The sequence below is a fragment of the Macaca mulatta genome, chromosome 1, assembly GCF_049350105.2.
Source record: "Macaca mulatta isolate MMU2019108-1 chromosome 1, T2T-MMU8v2.0, whole genome shotgun sequence".
NCBI lineage: Eukaryota > Metazoa > Chordata > Mammalia > Primates > Cercopithecidae > Macaca > Macaca mulatta.
In genome coordinates this window covers 7,990,024-8,011,955 of record NC_133406.1, presented here as the reverse complement: position 1 = coordinate 8,011,955, position 21,932 = coordinate 7,990,024, and the positions used below count along the sequence as shown (strand labels likewise).

The 21,932-nt window shown below is 39.6% G+C and overlaps 1 protein-coding gene across 2 annotated transcripts in view; it reads right to left on the bottom strand.

Annotated features, from left to right (window-relative positions):
• RGS7 (regulator of G protein signaling 7) overlaps nucleotides 1–21,932 on the bottom strand; it is a 576,861-nt gene that overhangs the window by 303,941 nt on the left and 250,988 nt on the right. For both annotated transcript variants that reach the window (XM_015127136.3, XM_015127147.3), the window contains exon 3: nucleotides 12,477–12,573. In XM_015127136.3, the coding sequence (XP_014982622.1) occupies nucleotides 12,477–12,573 (97 nt within the window). The remainder of the gene's footprint in view (nucleotides 1–12,476; nucleotides 12,574–21,932) is intronic.

The window sequence follows — 21,932 nt, the reverse complement described above, 5'->3', positions numbered from 1 at the left end:
ATAGTAACTTTCCAATGAATCCATGCAGGAGAATGGAATTCATCCAATAGAGAAAACCTCATTTTTCTCCATACTAGAATAGTAGAATTAATGAATATCAAGAACATGAGAACATTTTGTAGCTTGTAAGTACGTATCATTCCTAGCTAGGTTGATATGGATAGGTTGGGGGCAGTGGTGGTGGGTATTTCCAGAGATATTACCTGAAGTTTAACGAAACATTGGTTTTAAGCTTGTACATCATGAACTTGGGGACAGCTTCTCCCTCACACTTTATTTATTTATTTATTTATTTATTTATTTATTTACTTTTGAGACAGAGTCTCTCTGTCATTCAGACTGGAGTGCAGTGGCGTGATCTGGGCTTACTGCAACCTCCGTCTCACAGGATCAAGCAATTCTCCTACCTCAGCCTCCTGAGTAGCTGGGATTATAGGCACGCACACTGATACATGGATATAGACCTCTGAAGCATCTACCCCATTCTTTTTTTTTTTTGAGACGGAGTCTCGCTCTGTCGCCCAGGCTGGAGTGCAGTGGCCGGTCTCAGCTCACTGCAAGCTCTGCCTCCCGGGTTCACACCATTCTCCTGCCTCAGCCTCCCGAGTAGCTGGGACTACAGGCACCCGCCACCCCGCCCAGCTAGCTTTTTGTATTTTTTTAGTAGAGACAGGGTTTCACCACATTAGTCAGGATGGTCTCCAGCTCCTGACCTCATGATCCGCCTGTCTCAGCCTCCCAAAGTGCTGGGATTACAGGCTTGAGCGACCGCGCCCGGCCGCCTGGCTAATTTTTTATATTTTTTAGTGGATATGGGGTTTTGCCATGTTGGCCAGGCCAGGCTGGTCTCGAACTCCTGACCTCAGGTGATCTGCCCACCTCAGCCTCCCAAAGTGCTGGGATTACAGGTGTGAGCCACCACACCCGGCCTCCCTCACACTTTTTTATGCACCAATCATGGCCCATTTTGAACAAGGCAGACTGGTGGAACATTTGGACTTCATGTGCTGACTGGTTCTCTTTGTTAAGACTCAAATAAAACCACTGGAGTCCTATCCACTGAGTGCTAGATCTCAAGACACAGCACAACCGGATTCCTGGTTACTTACAAGCGGTCTTTTTGGTTCCCCAGAACATCTTCCCTTAAGCCTCCTTCCCTTGCTGCTCCAAGTGAACTAAGGCCAGAAACTAACAGCAAGCGCATAGGAACTGTGGGCTCTGTGCTCCCCTCGGTGTTTCTGTTCCACAGAGCCCCATCATCTTTAGCGACTTGATTTTCTCATTCCACACACAACTCCAGCAGGAATCTCATGTATTCATTGGTTTCAAATATGCATGTGAATAAATTCCCCTAAATTTCAGACCTGTATATCCAACAGTTTCCAGGGCATCTCATCTGGTTGTTCTATGTACGTTGCCTGAAACTGAATATACCCAAAACATATCATGCCTTCGTCATTCTCGCCATGAAGAAAGAAAGGAAGAGAGAATATCTTGTGTTTCCCAATGTGAAAAGGCATAGTGGTGCATTCATTGTCAAAGTCATACATATGGGTGTCATTGTGGGTGGGGCCTTCTCCCTTAATTCACCTGCCCCCTCACTTCCCGTACCACCACCCCTAATCCTCCCATTGAATTAGTAATGAAGTCCTTCCTAAGTCCAGAAAGTCTCCCATGCATCCTATTTTTTTTTCAATCTTACTGGCCGGTTTTGGGTCAAGCCTTCATCATCTCTGTTCTGGACTGCAGCCACCGTCCCCGGCCTTGTCTCCCTTCTCTACAATCTGATGTTTGTTCTCTACATTTACCACCTACAGAGGAATCTGTTTGGAAAAAAAAAAAAAGAAAAACAAATACTGCTATTTCCCTGCTCAAAATTTTTGATGGCTCTTTACTTTTTTCAGGATGAAATTTGAACTTCTCCGGATTCTAACTGTTGTCCTCTGCTTTCCTCTCTGGAGTCCTCTCTCTGCACTTTCCAACCACCTCATCCTGTGCAAAGGTCACGCTACAATATTTGGAGTTCCCAGAGCTTGCCAGACTCTTTCACACCTTCGAGCTGTTGCACAAGTGCTCCTCTTATGTCTGGCTAAGTCTGACTCAGGCTTCACAATGAATCTCTGACGTCACCATCTCCAAGAAAAGCCTCTGAACCCAGGAACCTGAGTGAAATTCCACACACTCCTGCAGCCCTCTGGGTTTACCTCTATTGTGGAAATTATCTTGCTTTCTTGATTTGTCTCTCTTCTCCCTAGACTATGATCCCCTCGAGGACAGACAGCATGCCTTAATTCTTAATCACTAGGCCTGACAAAACGCTCATACACAGTAGGCTCCTGAGGCATGTTTAATTTATTATGAACACATAGGATTCTACAGATCCTGAGGTACAGCCGACTTCACATACCCACTTCAAAGAAAACAAGGGAGTAATGCCTAGGTTCTTGTTCATATGATTTATACTGTGAATAAGATAATTTCAGAGAAGTTCCTTTATTCACTTGAACAATATTTAAAGGGCAAGAAAAAAATTAACAAAAAGTCTTTTTAAAAATTCAAATAATTTACATTTGTTGATAAAGCCATACAATCACAACAGTGACCATATGAATGCAAATATTCCTTCTAAAAAGCATAATTATTATTCACACATCTAACAAATATTAATGAACCCCTCCAATGTTAGATGCTCTTTGTGGTGCTGGGGTTAGCAGAGTGGGTACGTGGAAGTTTCCTGTAGTTTACACTATCATCTGGAAGGCGATTAATCACATAATACTGTTCATGAGTTTGTAATTATAAAATGGAGGGAAATACTCTGAAAGAGAAGAGTGTGGTTTGATAAAACCATATAAGAGGCTGGGTGCAGTGGCTCACGCCTGTAATCCCAGCACTTTGGGAGGCCGAAGTGGGCAGATCACTTGAGGTCAGGAGTTTGAGATCAGCCCGGGCAACATGGCAAAACCCCGTCTCTACTAAAAATACAAAAATTAGCTGGACGTGGTGGCGGGTGCCTGTAATCCCAGCTACTCAGGATGCTGAGGCAGGAGAATCACTTGAACCCGGGAGGCGGAAGTTGCAGTGAGCTAAGATCACGCGACTGCACTCCAGCCTGGGCCACAGAGCAAGATGCCATGTCTCTGTCTCTCTCTCTCTCTCTCTTTCTCTCTCTCTCTCTCTATATATATATATTTATTTATTTATATAGAAACTGGCTTAGACCTGAGGTGAGTGGGTCTCAACTGGGCATAGGGGAAAAGGAGGGAAAGCATTTTAGATGGAGGAAAAAGCAGAGCAGTGAAAAGTCTCCATGACCAGAGTGGCCATGGAAAAGTGACTGCTATAGCTAGAATCAAGAGAGCAAGAGAGGAAGTGATACCAGGTGAGGTCTGAGAGGCAGGGAGGGACTGATCCAGGATGCTGCTTAAGAGTGAAGAGGATCAGAACATGCCACCAAAAAATATACCATTTTGGCATATTGATTATTCTGAGGTAAAGGCAATTGAGAAACAGAAAATACATGAAGGGCTCTCCACCTTTCCCTTTTCTGCCTAAAAGCAGGACATAAGTTAACGTACCCTTGCCAAACCCCAAAAACCAGAGACTAAAATGAAACCCAGTTAGAGCCCAGAAATCATATTTTAACCATGAACACCCCAACAGTTACCCCTCGATTGATATAATTTTCCTAAAAATCTTAAGATCCTCCAACTAAAGTAATCCTCCATTTTGTATAACAAATATAATAACTAAACTTCCACCCTAATACTAATACCTTCAGCATATCCCTCTGAAAATGTGTATGTGTTTCTCCTGTTAATCTGTCTTGTGTTGTCTTAATTAGTAAGAACCACAAACAGACCATAAGAGAGAACAGGAACACTCTGGGAGGCTGAGGTGGGCAGATCACGATGTCAGGAGATTGAGACCATCCTGGCTAACATGGTGAAACCCCGTCTCTACTAAAAATACAAAAAATTAGCCGGGCGCCTGTAGTCCTAGCTACTCAGGAGGCTGAGGCAGGAGAATGGCGTGAACCCGGGAGGTGGAGCTTGCAGTGAGCCGAGATCGCGCCACTGCACTCCAGCCTGGGCGACAGAGCGAGACTCCATCTCAAAAAAAAAAGAAGAGGAAAGGTTTTTTTCTTCCATAGGGATCTTGTTTGGAATTTTGGTCTTAATCTTAATATCAAAGATGGATTTTAATTGGACAGATTTGCAATTTGAAAATAGTAGCGTGGCTGCCCTTTGGAGAAAGACAGGATGAGGTGCAGAGTGAATGCAAAGACTAGTTAGGAGTTAATGAGATAGTTCAGGTGAGTGGAGATAATATTTTGCAGTAGAAAAATACAAGCATACATGGTCCAAGCTAAGCTGACAGCACTGGTGGGTGGAGCAGATATGAGAAGACGGGGATAAGAAGAGTCAAGGTGACCCCAGCATTTCTGGCATGTGCAATTTTTACTAAGGCAGAAAACAGGGAAGGGGCTGAGGGTAAGACAATGACTCTCATCTTGGACATGTCCAGTTTGAGACTTCTTTGAGATATCCAAGCGAAAACACTGTATACAAAGTTGAATTTACTGGAGTTCAGAGAAACGGTCTGAATTAGTAACATACATTTAGAAATATTTAATTTAAGCCATGAGACGGATGGCATTGCCTTGAGAAAAAAAAGTAGAGTGAGATTTCCATTGATGTATTGCTATTTCAATTGCCTTGTAAATAGTCTAGCTTATTATTATCTTATCCTATTAATTATTCTTCCACTCTTTCTCCTTCACTGGGTTCTCTGATTTATAGAATTTATGCAGACAGCAAACTTGGAGATCATCAGATATAATCTCCAAATTTTACAGATGAAAAAACTATACTGGGTTACTCAGGGTCACACTGCTCCTTAAAGGTAAAACGAAGACAAAAGCTCAGGTGGTTTTGATGAGTACTCCATAGGGCTACATCTGGAATAGGAGTATGTTGGGAGATGAATGTAAGAGTCCTAGGTACCCAGAATCCTACCAATTCTGACATGTGTGTGCTTGTCATAAAGAAACAACACAGGACATTATGTGAAGGACAACCAACAGGGGGTTACCCATGGGGTGGTGAGAAACAGAATGGGATTTTGCCTCAAACCCACTGTGGTTTACATATTAGTAAACTGTTCAAAATGCGGCCCAAAGGCTTGAACTCTCTGACCCTCTATTACCTTCTCTAGGAAATGGAGAAAAACAATGATTATCTTGAAGTGTTGAAAGGACCAAAACTAATGCATTTAAAGCCACTAACCACATAGTAGGTTTCCAAATTACTAATATTTTCCTCCAAAGTAAAGAAAAAAAAATAGATGTCATCAAAATAATAAAGCTGGCCGGGCGCGGTGGCTCAGGCCTGTAATCCCAGCACTTTGGGAGGCTGAGACAGGCAGATCACAAGGTCGGGAAATCGAGACCATCCTGGCTAACACGGTGAAACTCCATCTCTACTAAATACAAAAAAACTAGCCGGGCATGGTGGCAGGCACCTGTAGTCCCAGCTACTTGGGAGGCTGAGGTAGGAAGATTGCTTGAGACCAGGAATTTGAGGCTGGAGCGAGCCATGACTGTGCCACTGTGCTCCACGTTGAATGACAGAATGAGACTCTGCCTCAAACAAACAAACCAAAAAACCAACTTTATTATTTAAAAAATTCTCAAGGGCTCATTGAAACTATTTGGAAACATTAAAATATTGTTTAAAATATTAAAAAAGCAATTATTCCGGTCATCAGGATTTAAAGCCTGTTTATTATGTAATGCATCTAAAATTTATAAAGCACACATGATTATGAATCAAAACATCTATATCCAAATAGTATCTGATATTATTACAATGTAATATATTTTCTAGAATAGAGCACACAAGAAACCATGCACTATTTCAATATCTTGTGAAGCAACTGAAAACCTATGTTATCAGTTTAATTCATTCAAATATGCCTGTAGCCAAGGTAAACGGTATAGTTTAAAACAGTATCACAAATGGAGCAACTATCTTACAAATGTAAAATTGATCATTTCCTCTTTTATTCATAAACTTTTATGCTTCATCTGGATTTGGATCTCTATTCTTCTAAAATTTAGAGTTTTAAGTACAAAGGATTTTTAGCTGGTATGAGTACAATAGTTTGCTTTAACAAAGATTTTCAGATGAGAGAATGAATGAATAAACATTATAAGTTACAGGATATGAATTCCAGGGAAAGAGCTATCATGCGAGAATAAGACTTATGGATTTCATTTACAGAAAATCTTCAGCAAAATCTGCAAATATATTTTTAGCTATATAGTTATTTTTTTCAATTTGAAGACATAATGGTGTTAACAGTGACTGAGCACTTTCATGAAACTCTCATGGAATAATATTTGAACTTCATCTTTTATTTTCTATTGTGGTAGAGCACTTGTTCAAAGCCAAGATGTATCCCCACTTGAATGGGGCGGATTCCAGGCAAAACCACTGCTTAACACAAAGTAGACACTTCTCAGATGTCTCTTCAGGATTTATTCCTTACCTGCCTTCAAAATATAACTTGAAGCAATTTACAATATAGCCCCCAACAAACTTAAAAGAACAACGATAAAAGATAGAAAAAAAAAAAAAAAACAATGAGAAGACAAAGAAAGGTAGATATGCCAGTGATGAATCACATGAGAAAAAGAAAGAATGGAACATTAAATTTAGCAGTGAACTTCTTGGCAACTACAGAAAAAAGGAAAAGGAAAATACAGGTTATATATTATTGTTTTTAAAAACGAATCTTCAAAGACATAATTTTTTCGTAGTTTATTATAAAAATACATTTATTTTATTGTTTTTTCATTAGAAACTTAGAGAACATGAAGGAAATGTCTTTTAGTACAATTTCGCAGAAATCACAAAATAAGAGACAAATAATATCTATCTGCCTGCTCTAAAGGTTTTGATACCATTACACTCAAACTTCTTAAAAGTATTTTTTGTGGTAGTTAAGGACAGACAATTCAAGTTCTTTGTTGAAGATGAGATTACAAAGTGATAGCCTTTCAACAGTTGTGATCCTACAACTGACTTTTTAAACCTCTGCTAAAGGAACTTACCTTGGTTCCTCATACAAGTTAAACATTTATTGCTAATGTATATGTAATCTATTTCCCCAGCAACGGTAAAATACTAGCCCACAAAACCCAGTATAGTTACCAGAACATAGTGAGTATTTGATCAATGTTCATCGAATTGAATTTAAAATATAAAGAAAAACGTAGTTAGCATGCATCTAAGACCAGCAGACACCAATCCTACATTTTTAAAATCAGCTTAAAAATACATATTTCTATAATCTGAGCTTAATATTTAATCAAGGGGAAAAAAGAAATAAAATAAAGTAAAATAAAAACAAAAAGTATAGATTCCATGGTTCCATCTCAGCACTAATGAATTAGAATAGCTGTGGTTTGCGTTTGAAATCTGCATTCCTAAGACCTTCCCCAGTGCATTTGTTGCAGCCATACTCCAGAGCGGCATTGATCAACCCCAAATATTCTCCTTTTATAACATTTTTTATGTACACTCCTTTTTTTTTTTTTTTTTGCAACCATAAGTACTTTGTGTCCAATACATGTGCTATGGGGGATGACTCCTAGGTATAATTAGAAAAAATACAGAGATGGGAAAAGTTTAAACTAGAAAAGGGAAGTCGAAGTTGAAAACATAGTGAAACAAAAGGTCGATGTTTTACTGTGGAGGATTGAAGGAGATGAAGAAACCAGAAGGAAGTCTGTGGAGATTGCAGGACTGTGCCTGTGGATTGGGGCAAGAGCTGCAAAGCTACCGGTAACCCAGCGCTCTCTGCCTCATCTTCTCTGCTTCTCCTTCCTTACATGTTTCACTGTTCTCAACTGCAGACAGGCTTCCTTTGCTGCTCTCTGCACAGGGTCATTACCCAGCCTCTAGGTTTACATTGCCTCAGTGCCAGACACACATACACACACACACACTCACACACACACCACACACACACACACACACACACACACACAGAGTCACACACACACTTCACCAAAGTTCTGGGAATCTCAACGGAATCCCAGGGAAGAGAGCTGTTAGCCAAGTTCTACAGTGTACGTACACCACTGATTTTACTCCCTGGCCCTGAGACACCAGGTCACATACGACCTGTGCAGCTGCCTGAGCTATCTCTGCAGCTGAGAAGGCACTTCTGGAGACAAAGGCAATGCTGTGATTGGATCCACTCAAGGACATTTCTCATCTCAGAGTTCAAGGAACTGGCATAGAGGAATTATCCAAAGATATTGTCCCATGGTCTTGGGACTATGGAAACCAGGAGGTTGAAATCAACAACTTTAAGACCAAACAAACAAACAAAAAACAAACAAACAAACAAATACAAAGAGAAAAGTCTTAGATGGTTCACTGGACAAAATGCATTTAGCAGGAAAAACAAAACACAAACCCTATTATTAGATAGATTATATTTGTCATAGCATTCTTTGACATGATTCTGGGTCTGGATTGCAGATGTTACAGGTGGAATTGGATTATAGCACCACTTGGTCAACACAGCTGTTTTCACTTGAGGTGGATATGGGCATTACTTGGCCACCACGACTGATGTTTTCCTTTGAAGCATGGGAGTTGTCTGGTGGAATTGAGTAGTGTTCATTCCGCCACAAAGCTGTTGACACCTATCAATCTTAGGGGCAACAGAGACTCTCAGTTTGGGAGTAAAGGAAGGAGAAAGAACTAGGTTATTCTTCCTAACCGCTTTTTCCTTCCCAAGTAAAATTTTTTTTAAAGCCATTAGATAGACTGGGGTGGCCTTGATTGAGGCCAGACTGCCGAGATGATTAGAGCCCTTCAAAGAGAAAGATCGGCACAAGCAAGGTGGCCACTGATCCCAGAGCCTTCAGGAAAACAAGGATGCTCCCCGGAGTTGCCCAGCTTCTCTGGGTGCATTTTAAGGCAGTACATCTTAAACTTCAGTGCTCAAATTGAGGTTCTCATTTAGTACATGTGGGGGTAGGTCCAGATACTACATTTTCTTTTAAAATTAACAAATAATAATTGTACACATTCATGGGATACATAGTGATGTTTTGATACAAATAATGTATGATAGCTGGGCTCATGCCTATAATCCCAGCACTTTGGGAGGCCAAGGCAGGAAGATCGTTGGAGACTAGGAGTTTGAGACTAGCCTGGGCAACATGGTGAGATCTTGTCTACTAAAAAAAAAAAAAAAATTACACATCAGCCAGGCATGGTGGCATGTGTCTGTGGTCCCAGCTAACTTGGGGTGTTGAGGCAGGAGGATCGCTTGAGCTCAGGGGGGTGAGGCTGCCATGTCTGCACCACTGCACTCCAGCCTGGGTGACAGAGCAAGACTGTCTCAAAACACAAAACAAGAAACAAATCATGTATGGTGATAAATAATGAAAAGTGTTTGAGAAATGATAAACATTTATCCTTTTTGAGTAATTAACATATCCATTATCTTAAATATTTATCATTTCTTTCTGTCAGGACGGTTCAATGTCCTCCCAGCTATTTGAAGCTACACAATATATTATTGTTAACTATAGTCATTCTACAGTGGCATAGAACACTGGAACTATCTGGCTGTAATTTTGCATTCTTTCACTCTTCTCTCCCTGTAAGTTTCCAAGTGATTCTGATACTAACGGTCCATGGAAGTAATGAGGCTTTAAGGAGCACAAATGGGTAACTTGAGAAAGTTAGATTTACAACATTTGAGATCCTTCCTTCCCTGTGGAACAGTCCATAGCAAGGATTGACTCCAGTCTGCAACGACTGTACTACCCTCCTTCCACATATGGCAGGCCTTCATCACGACTGGTTTCTGGTTCTACTAAGGGCAATAAAATCAGTGGATTCCTTGTTTCATTAGAAGCTCTGCAGCAGACCATGAAACATGCTCAGGGAGAGAAGGGAGAAGCTGAAAGAGCTGGGAAAGCCAGCCAGTCGGTTGCAACTAGGGCCACAAAAGAACAGAGGAATTAACAACCCCCAGGGATTATAAGAAATATCTGGGGAGGGATATTACTAGAAAAGACTGAAAAGTTCTAGTAAAGTGGATGGAGCTTGAGTACATTATAATTTGGGAATATGAATCTAAAGAAGCTGATAAGTGCTAGACATAATACTAGATATACCAACTAAATCCACGACAAAGCAGTGAATTGAACCTATGAGACACAGCGTGCCTGCAGAGTTTCCAGGGAACATAAAATGATTACTTAGACCTAATTACATTAACGTGAAAAATGTCATTGATATTCTCTTTATTTAATAGCTACCACTGTTATTTTACAGCAGTGAACATTAAAACAATTATCAGAGATTCCCAGGTTAATTCTCAATCTATATGTCCAATCTTATTTTTCAATTAAAATCTTAATGTTGTCAACCAAGAAATCTTCCAACAGCTTGCTGTTGAGATATTTGCTATCTGAAGAACTTGATCAAAAATTTGAGACTCCAATAGAGTAGATATCCCAAAATTGCAGCCAAGCTTAATCAGATGAGCAAAGCTTTTTTGTTTGGCCTATGTATTTTCATAATTGCTGAATGCCCCTAAGCAGGTCGCACACAGTTGAACTGACCACAGTTCCCAGTGCAGGATGGCAATGTAGCGCATTGATCTGCCTGAATTCTAAAGAAGATAAGTTCATCCCTTTCATTAGCTCATCAATAAATATATGAATAACATTTTTACATGTGTGTTTAGATGTGGAGTTAACTCTCTGAATCATTGACCAAATGGAGCTGAAGGTTTAGCTAGGGATATAAGACATATGCAAAATAACTCTAAGACAGAGTGGAGCATATAAGAGATGCAAAAATCAAGGTCTTTGAGAGCACAGAGACAAAAGGTTCGGGACAGCTTTCACCCAAGAGCTCTCTGAACTGATTGCTGAAGAATGGGTGGAATTTAACAGTCAGAATGGCCTGTAAGTGGGACAGTGAGGAGAGGAGAAATGGAGTGAAGCCACAGATGTAAAAAGTACAAGGCATCATTAAGAAAGAGCAAGAAACTAGAACGAAGTGGGCGTGAGAGGGAGTAACAGGGAGAAAAGAGGACACATTTTGTTAGAGCAAAATGTCATTGCACAGTAGCTCTCCTCAGCTCCAAGCTCCCTCTCTTCTCTCTGACAGCAACACAGCTCTCAAACCCCAACGCGGAGGCCTGCTGCCCTGTTATTCCTGTCCTGATCTCTGCCCTCTTTCCAGGCTTGACGGCCTCCTGATCATGAATCTTCTCTTGATCCTGGTCGTGAGGAAGCAGCCTGCAACCCTTGTACAGGAATCCCATGAAGCACCCTTCCCACCCATACTCAGCATCAGCCGCCGGCGTCTCCCTCCTTGCTGCTGAGGCTTCGGGCTGTCTGATCTCACCTCTTCCCTAAGCTGTGGTAGGCCATGCCCCAGCACATCCCAGGCCCCAAAACTGGCACTTTGACTGCCTCCTGTGTGCTCTGAGTCAGAGCACAGATGCTCAGCTTATTACACTTCCTTTTGTCTTGGGTTTCTCTAGTCATTGCCAGTCAAACCCGTGGAGGTTCCCCATTTTGGATAATGATTCTTTTATCTCTCAGTCTCCCCATTTTAAAATAAACCAACAACAACAACAACAACAACAACAACAAAAACGAAATCCATTGGGCTATGTCTTTTATTCTGCATGCCTAGTTATTCACTAAACCCTCATGCTCTTTCCTCTCTATTCCTTTAGCCCTTTGATATCAGGACCTGGGCACCCAAACTATTCCTGCGAGAGCCTTACCCTTGTCACAGTGCTGTTGCCCTCACTGAATGCCAGTTTATCCCGAGCACTTTCATCACAATATCCTCTGCCAAAAATCTTAAATGTCTCCGTATTTTCCCTTTTCTCAGAATTAGATTCTTTTGGCTAGCTTTCACAGACCCTCATAACCTGACCCAAGGTCTCTACAGTTTGGTCACTGTCAAGTTGGGTGAACACAGCCGGTGGTGACAGTGGTCTTGAGTGAATACAGCTCTTCCTCATCTTTCAAACAGCTCACCACTGCTCTGTAGAAACCCTTTCCTGACTCCCCATCAGTCAGGAAAAAGAAATCATTGATTTTTTTCACCCTCCTAATTTCCATATGCAACCTTCATAACATTGTTTTTTACATGTCTTTATTTATTTTAATATTGTTTTTTATTTCACATTCGTTCATTCTGTCTTTACAAACTAACCTAGAACAGGGTCATGATTTTTGGCGTTTTACTATCATTTCAAGTGTTTCACATGATAAACGTGCCACGGGCATTTTATAAGTAGTTATTGAATAATGGATTAGAGAGAGAGTTTCAATAGTGAACAGCTGGAATCAGTTTTTTAACGTTATCTAAGAGGTACAGGAGAAAACAGAGCTGTGCTCCATGCAGACTTACCAGAGAAGACGCTAGGTATCTTGGAAAGAAAGCTTTTGACCGTACGAATAGGAATTCCATTTTTTTCATCTTGCATACGTGCTATGACGTCTTCCATCTAAACAACAATTATAACATAATTAAAACCTTTACGAAGTTGAACTTTTTTGAAAAAAGAATCAGCTCTCGTAAAAATTTTGTATTCCAGTTTTGCCCAGCTAAGAACAATGCCGTATTCTTGCCTTTCTAGTTTTTGCCACATTAATAGTTTAAATTCTGTTAAAAACAGATGGAGGAAACAGCAAGAAAAACATACATTTTAGGGTCCATTAAGCTACCAATAGGAATTTTGTGCTTTGAATATTGCCTTTCTCCTGACTTCATGTACCCTGGTTATAAAGGTTAAGATGAAAGAGTGTTTATTTCACAAGTTTTTAGAAACCATTGTCATAGCACATTCATGCTTCATTAATGTTATCTCTACTGAAATCAGTGCAAAAGCAAGTAGAGCCTTAAAAGCATCTGCTTGAATTGCTTCTTCAAGCAAGAGAATTTCCGTGATTTTGTTTTACAGTGAATTTCTAAAACCTGCCTAGAAATCCAGGACTGATTGCCAACTACTATTACATCTCTTGCCCAGGTACTTACTGAAGTATGTTATGAAACAAATACACACACATACACACTCTCACACACATATACTCATGCATGTGCACATACACTCCACACATGCACATGTACACCCACATATATGCACACAAGTACACATACACATGCATGTATACACACACATATGCACGCACACACACATATATATACAATAAAATGAATGTAACACCACAGCCTTCTGCCCATTTACTAGATTCCCCTTTATCTTTGTTTCAATCTCGTTAGTACGCTCTCTTTCACTTTTACAAATTGCTCATAATTCTAAAGGACTGTGTTTCACAAAGTCAATGTGGAATTTAGTTTTGAAGAACATGCCTCCATTCAAATCATAGCCATAGACTTTCCTCACATGCTTCTAAACCTGGGAGATGCAGAGACACACAAACATACGCAAGTGGTAGCATGGGACTTAAAATCCATTCATCCATTTACTCATTCCACAACCACTTATCACTAACTCTAGACCGGATATTCAACTGGGCACTGTGGATATGAAAATGCATACAATACAGTTCCTACCCTCAAAAAATTCAGTCAACAGTGACAACCAAGGTGAAATTTGAGTAAAGTATGTAGTTTAGCCAATAGTGTTGTACCAATGTTAATTTCTTATTTTGATAATTATGCCATGGTTAATATAAGATGTTAACATTAAGGGAAGCTGAGTAAAGGGTGTATGGGAATTCTGTTATCGTTTCTTCTTTTCTGTAAGCCTAAAATTATTTCAACGTAAACAGTTAAAAAAACACAGTCTAAACTTTATATTAATGAATTATTAAATTTCCATCAACACAGCTTTAGAATGGTTTTCAACTAAGAAATCTAATGTGCTTGATATCAATGGATGTATTGCTATGTTGTAATCACACTATCAACAGATGTATTATCATGACAAATAACTGGAGATGTGGAAAGAATGGGTTTTAATGAGACACAGGTTTGTATTTGACTCTTAGATCTTCTAATTATTATCTATGTTCTTTGAGTAGGTTAAATAACCTCTCTAAGACTCAGTTTTCTGATCCATAAAATGGTGATAATAATACTTGTAAAAATTTCTTCATAGCATTCTTCATGGGATTGCATTGGGCCTAGGGTGGGGTAAAGTATTTTAAGGGCAAACGACACAATATATACAAAGCCTGGTACATATATAGAACAACAAATATTAGACCAAATGTCCATGCACACCCATGATATCTGGGGATGCTTATTCTCCATCTTCATGTTTGTTTCCATGTGGAAGGAGCACCATTACCCTAATCCACTTGCCTGTCTCTGTCCCCTAATTTACTCCAGGGGAGCTGAGCTGACTTATCAGATAGAAGAGCTGGGAATGAGAAATTGTCCTGCAGGGCCCATTCTTTTTCTCTTGGCTAGAAGCCCACATCCAACTCTGCTGATGTAGAGATGCCTGCCCTAGTGGGTGAGCAAGTCTATTCAGGATTGTGTTTCAGGATTAATGGTGACTTGTGCACAAACATTCTTCCATAATACCTTTATCAGCAATCAGGGCGATGCTGTGACCCCTATGTGCCTGTCTTTACAGTTATGGTTCTCAGTTGGCTCAGTATTCAAGTATAAAAAGAACACGAGGCTGGGTGCAGTGGCTCATGCCTGTAATCCTAGCACTTTGGGAGAACAAGGCGGGCAGATCACCTGTGGTCAAGAGTTTCAGACCAGCCGGCCAGCATGGTGCAACCCTGTCTCTACTAAAAATACAAAAATTAGCTGGGCGTGGTGGCAGGCGCCTGTAATCCCAGCTATTTGGGAGGCTGAGGCAGGAGAATTGCCTGAACCCCAGAGGCAGAGGTTTCAGTGAGCCAAGATCGTACCACTGCACTCCAGCCTGGGAGACAGAGTGAGACTTCGTCTCAAAAAAAAAAAAGAAAAAAGAAAAAAAAATGCTTTTATCAGGCCTGTAAAAGACCCCAACAATAACCAAATACCAAATACCTCACTTCTCATGTAATAAAGATCTCTAAGTTTAGAAACATGAAAATAGATATACTCTCGTGACTTTTTATTTTGTTACTATTTGCTCATGATTGACCTGTCACAATGCTCTGCAGAATAAGCTGCTTTGTCCTGCCTCATGTCAGCCTCTAAATCCTTGCATTATCTGCTTAATGGTTTAAAGCAGGGTGGATTAGAGGGACATGGAAACCTCTCTGACTCCCACTTTCTTCTCAGCACCTAGAGATGTGGCAACAATCACCTCTGGTTGGCGCTGAATTAAGGTACGTAGCTATGAGTGGCAGTATTTTCTTTGTACAGTCTCATCCCCTCTCAGTTCATTGGATCCCAAAGGAGTGAGAATAGGAAGCTGGAAAGTAAAAGTGATTTCTGTGGTTGTATTTCAAAATATTCCATTTTTCTGAGTCATAATTTGCACAAGAGAAAAAAATTTTAACTCTAAGTAAAAATAGGATTGGTGTTCTAGACTGAAAATGTGATCATGTACATGCACTCAGCTGTTTTTATCTTTATTCAGACATGGTTTATCCATGAACCTTGCCATGGACTAGAATGAGGCAAAAACAAACAAAAGAAAACAAAACAACAACAACAAAAATGAAAAAAACAAAGACACATACAAAACAACAAAACCCTGCTTTCTAAAAACTAAAATCAATTAAGAAAGAAAAAGAAAATTCTAGCCCTCAAATGACTGAAGGGACCCACTCTTGGCTAAAGGGACCCCAGGCAAAGCCTGGAAGCTAAGTTCATGGCCATGATGGGATGGGGGGTGGGACACACCTCGCTGTAGCCCTTCCTCACTAACTACCATTCAGCTTGCTTCCCTAAGGGCTAAACAGACCCTTTTGAAAGACTCCACATTGGTAATGTTGATTAATGATTTATCTTCCCAGTACAGAACAAAGCTAAAATGAGATTAGTCATTCCTTCACTCCTCCCTGGGATGTCTGCTCCCTCCATTCCCTTTTTCTTCAAATGTTCACCTTATCTTATGTAAAATGTAAACTTACAGGGCACTAATGAAAGTCTCCCAGGTATGTAATCGTTCCTGTCACTGTTGCCTTCTCTTTTTTAAGGAAAATGTATAAATACTAAACCTCCTAAGAACCTCTTTGGGAAAAACAGCCACACAGGCATCCGTAACTTGTCCTCAAGCTGGCTCTCAATAAGCCTCAATGACTGAGATTTATGTCTCAATCACTCATTTTGGTTGTCACAGTGACCAAGGCCACATAAAAAAACACATCCATCTCATCTGTTGACATTTCCTCAAGCATTCATTCAGAGTCTATTAATTTTTATATTAAGCATGACTTGAACATGCTTGATGGTCTGTTTTCTCACTATTAGGAACAGCAATTGGATGAGAAGAAAAATGCTAAAAGCAAGCAAAAAAAAAAATAGAGCAAGTTAGTTAGACAGAGGTATGAGGGATAGTAAAAAGCAACTCCAATAAATATGAAAATACTTGGGCAATTTAGTCTTAGACCAAAAGACTCAGGTACCTTAAGTATCCTATACATATATGTATGTGTGTTTGTGTATATATACATACATGCACGTATATATATGCATGTGTATATATGTGTATATATGTGTATACACACACATATATGCACATGCAAATATTCATTAAAATGCCATTGAGTTGTGTGTTTTCACTTTCATAAGCCTGTTTCTGAGGGTGAGGAAACTGGGCATTGGAGAAGAGAACACGAGATGATGGAAATGGACAGGAGAGCTGGGGTGCTTTGGGTCACCGAGGATTTTTCTGAAGGCTATTTTCTTTACTCTTAAGAAGTTCGAAGCAGGTGATCTGTAAGATTTCTCCTAGCTACAAAACGACTGAAGTCTGGAAATAATCATCAGCATTCAGAGGGAGGTAAGTTTCCACATTAGGTCAAAGAGCCAATTCTCTGTTGGAGACAAATAGATGAAGCTATTAAATTAAACAAGGCCAGGCCAGGCTTGGTGGCTCACGCCAGGAATCTCAGCACTTTGGGAAACCAACGCAGGATGACTTGAGCTCAGGAGTTTGAGACCAGCTTGGGCAACATGGCAAAACTCCAAACTCCATCTCTACAAAAAACAAACAAACAAACAAACAAACAAAAATTAACTGGGTGCGGTGGCAAGCACCTGTGATCCCAGCTACTCAGGAGGCTGAAGTGAGAGGATCTCTTGAGTCTGGGAGGTCAAGGCTGCAGTGAGCTGTGGTCCTGCCACTGCACTCCAGCCTGGGCTACAGAATGAGACTCTGTCTCAAAAATAAATAAAATAAAATAATAAATCAAACAAGACCTTATACAAATGTATTTGCTTCCAATTGTCAGCACATTTTAGTTTCAGTGCAAATTGTAGTTATTAAAAGCATGCACTTAGGCCAGTTAGACCTGAGTTTGAATCCTGACTACACTACTCAAAAGCTATCTAAACAGATGAGTTAACTTAACACTCAAAGATTCGGTTATCTCATCGGTAAAATGGAGATAATCATAAATTGTACACATCTTATCAAGGGTGAGAATTAGTGAAACAATGCTAATTAAATGTTTACTATAATGCCACCACCAACACCATCATCACATCATCTTCAACATAACTTTCTTCCTTCGTCATTGTACTAGGAAGATACAGACCCTTTTTCTTTTATAATTCAGCTGGCAAAGATGCTGTAGTTAAGTGCAAATATTTATTAGATGCAATAAATTGTCAAGCAATAAGTAGTCAGATATGCCTATACATAAGTTCTGTCTTTGATTTCTTGTAGAAAACTGAGTTCATGTTGGCCCCTGCAAGACAGGAGATTCGATTTGAAGAAATGTCAGGGGAAATACTTGTGCATATAAGCAAAGGCTATGTAAGCTATGAAAAAATCATATTTAGAAGGGGAAATGAGATTGCATTCACTTTTAAAATGTCTTTGTTCTCATCTTTTCTTGACAAATTTGCCTCAAAGTTATTTAGAAGATTAAAAATTGAATTAAATTGAGTGCTCTTTGCAAGACTTAATTTTTTAATGCAAACTGATTCACTATGTGTGATAAAAGTAAAAGTTAAACAACTATATTTTGCAAAGTAATTTTGAGAATATGTACTGCTGAATTCATTCAAAACTTTTTTATGCTTGTATTTCAGAACCCTCCATATTTCATTAACTAGTAAAACTATCTGTTTTCCCCTAGATGTGAACTTCTGGAGGAAAAAATTCTTACCTTACTCATCTTTGCATTGTTAATATATAAAGTGCCTGGTCCATAATGGAGGCTCACTTTAAAAAAAGGAGAGGGGATTGGTGTATTTTTGTTTAAGGCATATGTTTGCTTTTTCTGAGAGCCTCAAAACAAAAGTGGAAGTTAATTTGAAATTTAGTCTTGAGATGTTTGATATGTTTTTCTTTGTATGGAACTTTTGTGAAAAAATATATTATCAGCGTCAGAAATAGTGACACAGAATAGCTCAACATGGTAGTGCAGGTTAAAACACTCTTATCCCTCTTATTCTTTCTGCTCTATCTAATGCAGAGATTCTTCGGCTTACTTGTTAGAGGAATTTCTTCCTTTAATGCAAGAGAGTAAATCAGTGGCTGTTTATGAAGCTGTCTTCTTGCTTGTAGATGTGACACTCAAGTTCATTGCCATGTGTAAGCCCTCAAGATGAAAGGCGCTATTGAACTTCAGCACCCTGCTCTTTTCCCAGGAATTCGTAATTAGCATTTCCTTTGGAATAGTTTAGATGTCACTTCAAGCTTGTGATGTATTTCAAACAAGGCTCAGGTTAAACAGTCCCGCCTGAACACTTGGTGGAATGAAAGAAGGAGCATATTACCCAGGTACATCTTCTTTGAAGAGAGTTACTAATTCTTCAAGAGGGCTGCCAGACAGGGCTCCCACATATTGATGAAAACAAAATCACTGCCTTGAAACCTTTCCAGTTCTCTAATGTTCTAAACAATTATGGGAGTTTAATTAAATTAACTTGTAGCTATATTTGCTGGAACTTTACCACAATATCATTACTATTGATTTCATTAAGCCAATAGCTTTACAGAGACACCTCGACTGTAGGCAAAACATTTGTACGAAATAAAGCTAAAACATTTTGTACTCTGTAATTCTGAAAAAGAAATGAATCAATCAAAATTTCAAAAGAAGTTTTCCAACTCTGCATTACAACCACCATTAAGCACAGGCATTTGGAGATATAAATGGGAGACTAAATGGGCAGATTGAATGGCTTTTTTCTATGTGCACATACTTTCAAATTATGGCATGTACTGTCATTTTAAGTGCTAGCTATGAAAATGGGAGAAATGATCACTAAAGTGCTTGTTGGATTTCTTGGGCAATTAGGTGGTGGCAGGTTTTCATAATTTAAATCCGCCTGTAATTCTTTTTACTTCAGAAAGCCTTACGAATGCAGAAAATCATTTACACTTCTGAATTCATCAGTGAAAACAGACAGTAGAGTCAGTCTCTAATGAAAGTTAAATAAGAATAATGAGATTAAAATTTGCAACACAAACTGTTTTCTTCTGTAATAATTCAATTAAAGCTGCTTCCAATTGATACAATTTTCCCCATGTTACAGTTGATTGCAGTCAGTATCTTAACCCAGAATTAATTACTCTTTTCATATAAAAAAAACCCCTGCCGTTTTCATGAATAATTGACTAAAAATAGAAACTAGTAAAATCTTATTGCATGTAAATCTGTCCTAGTTTATCTTAAATATAGATTTATTTATTTAAAAAACAATAACTCAGCGAGGCACGGTGGCTCATGCCTGTAATCCCAGCACTTTGGGAAGCTGAGGCAAACGGATCGCCTGAGGTCAGGAGTTTGAGACCAGCCTGGCCAACATGGCGAAATTCCGTCTCTACTAAAAATACAAAAAAATTAGTCAGGTATGGTGGTGGGTGCCCGTAGTCCCAGCTAATCAGGAGGCTGAGGCAGGAGAATCCCTTGAACCCAGGAGGCAGAGGTTGCAGTGAGCCAAGATCACGCAACTGCACTCCAGCCTGGGTGACAGAGCAAGACTCTGTCTCCAAAAAAAAAAAAAAAAAAAACACCACACACACACACACACACACATAATGACATAACTCATTTGAAAGCTTAGAAGCTTAGAAATTTTATCCTTTTGTGATTTTGCAGAAATAAAGTAGAGGTATTTTTTTCCCAATTTATAGATGTTTCTGCTTTTTTTTTTTTAATAAAGCATTTCTCTCATTCATCTCAAGGAATATAACCTCTACTGAAAATAAACAAACAGATAAATAAATAACTATGCTCATTGTATTTGTTGAGATTACTTGGGTTGACAGAATCCCAAATTAAATTGTCATGAACAAAGAAATGTGTGGTAAGTACTGTGGGATGCTTTCTGGAACTCAAAGAGGGTCACATGAGTGGGTCTCACAGGCAGCCCGCCTTTAGGGCATGCTTACTGCCCCTCCGCTCTGCTCCTTGTGGTGATCCCACTATTTCTTCTCGGCCCAGAGTCCTCTCTTAGTTCTTCAATGCACAGAACAGCAAAAATGGCTGCCCTTACTGCTTGGCTTTATAGTTTGTAAAATTAAATAATTCAAACTTAAAGCTGTTGGGACTTTAAATTACGTGAGCTTTGAGAAAAATGTGACTATATGGCCTGAGTCACATAGCATGCAGCTGCAACTCCTGCTTCTCTGATTACAGATTACAGTATGTTACTCTTGCACTGTAGACGATTAGGAAAGGCTGAAAGATGCCATAAATAAGAGTCCATTACACCTCCTTTCAAAATGTCGAATCTGTCTTCCTTGGAATGTAGTAAACTATAATCAATCAAACTCCTGTAACATAATCTAAGAATTGGTCTTGCATGAAAAATGTTGCAACTCTGTTACATTTCTGTCTCTACCCATATAAGTGAAACCTCACCTCCACACTTGGATGCACTAACCCCATTCTTTTGGAGTCTGTGTCACCCAGGTGGTGACAGCCTCAAACTTTGTGCTCAAATAAATTCTAGACTTAATCATATTTTCTGAATCTCATTATTTAATGCTGACAAGTTTATATGAGCCCAAGGAGAAATTCCTTCTCTAATTTCCATACCTGAATTTGGGGGCAAAAACTTGGATTTATAACACTGGAGGTGGAGTTGGAAGGGGTGCTGGGTGGAGAAACCAAAGGCATTCGTTACCACCTTATTCAATGTGAAAACCTGTCGAACAATACATGGATAGAGTTATATAGCAGAAAAAAGTGTAGAAAAGCAGCCTCAAAAAAATAAGAGTGGGTGGTTGCTGAATAATGAGAAAGAGCCCAAGGGCCGGGCGTGGTGGCTCACGCCTGTAATCGCAGCACTTTGGGAGGCTGAGGTGGGTGGATCACATGTCAGGAGTTCAAGACCAGTTTGGCTAACATGGTGAAACCCGTCTCTACTAAAAATACAAAAATTAGCTGGGCGTAGTGGCCTACACCTGTAATCCCAGCTACTCGGGAGGCTGAGGCAGAAGAATCACTTGAACCCGGGAGGCAGAGGTTGCAGTGAGCTGAGAACATGCCACTGCACTCCAGCTGGGTCAACACAGCGAGACTCCATCTCAAAAAATAAAAATAAAAATAAAAAAGAGCCAAAGAAAGACAAAAATTGATGCAGAAAAGAACATTGGACAGACAAGCCAAACAAGTGAATGAGATTTCACAGCTATGAAAGACAGAAAGAAGGAAGTATCATGACCAAATAAGTCACCTGGTTAATTACACCGTACTCTTTGGCCATGGTAAGTGTTTGCCCTAAGGTAGAAAATGCCAACAGTGCTAAATGTATGTGACAGAGTAA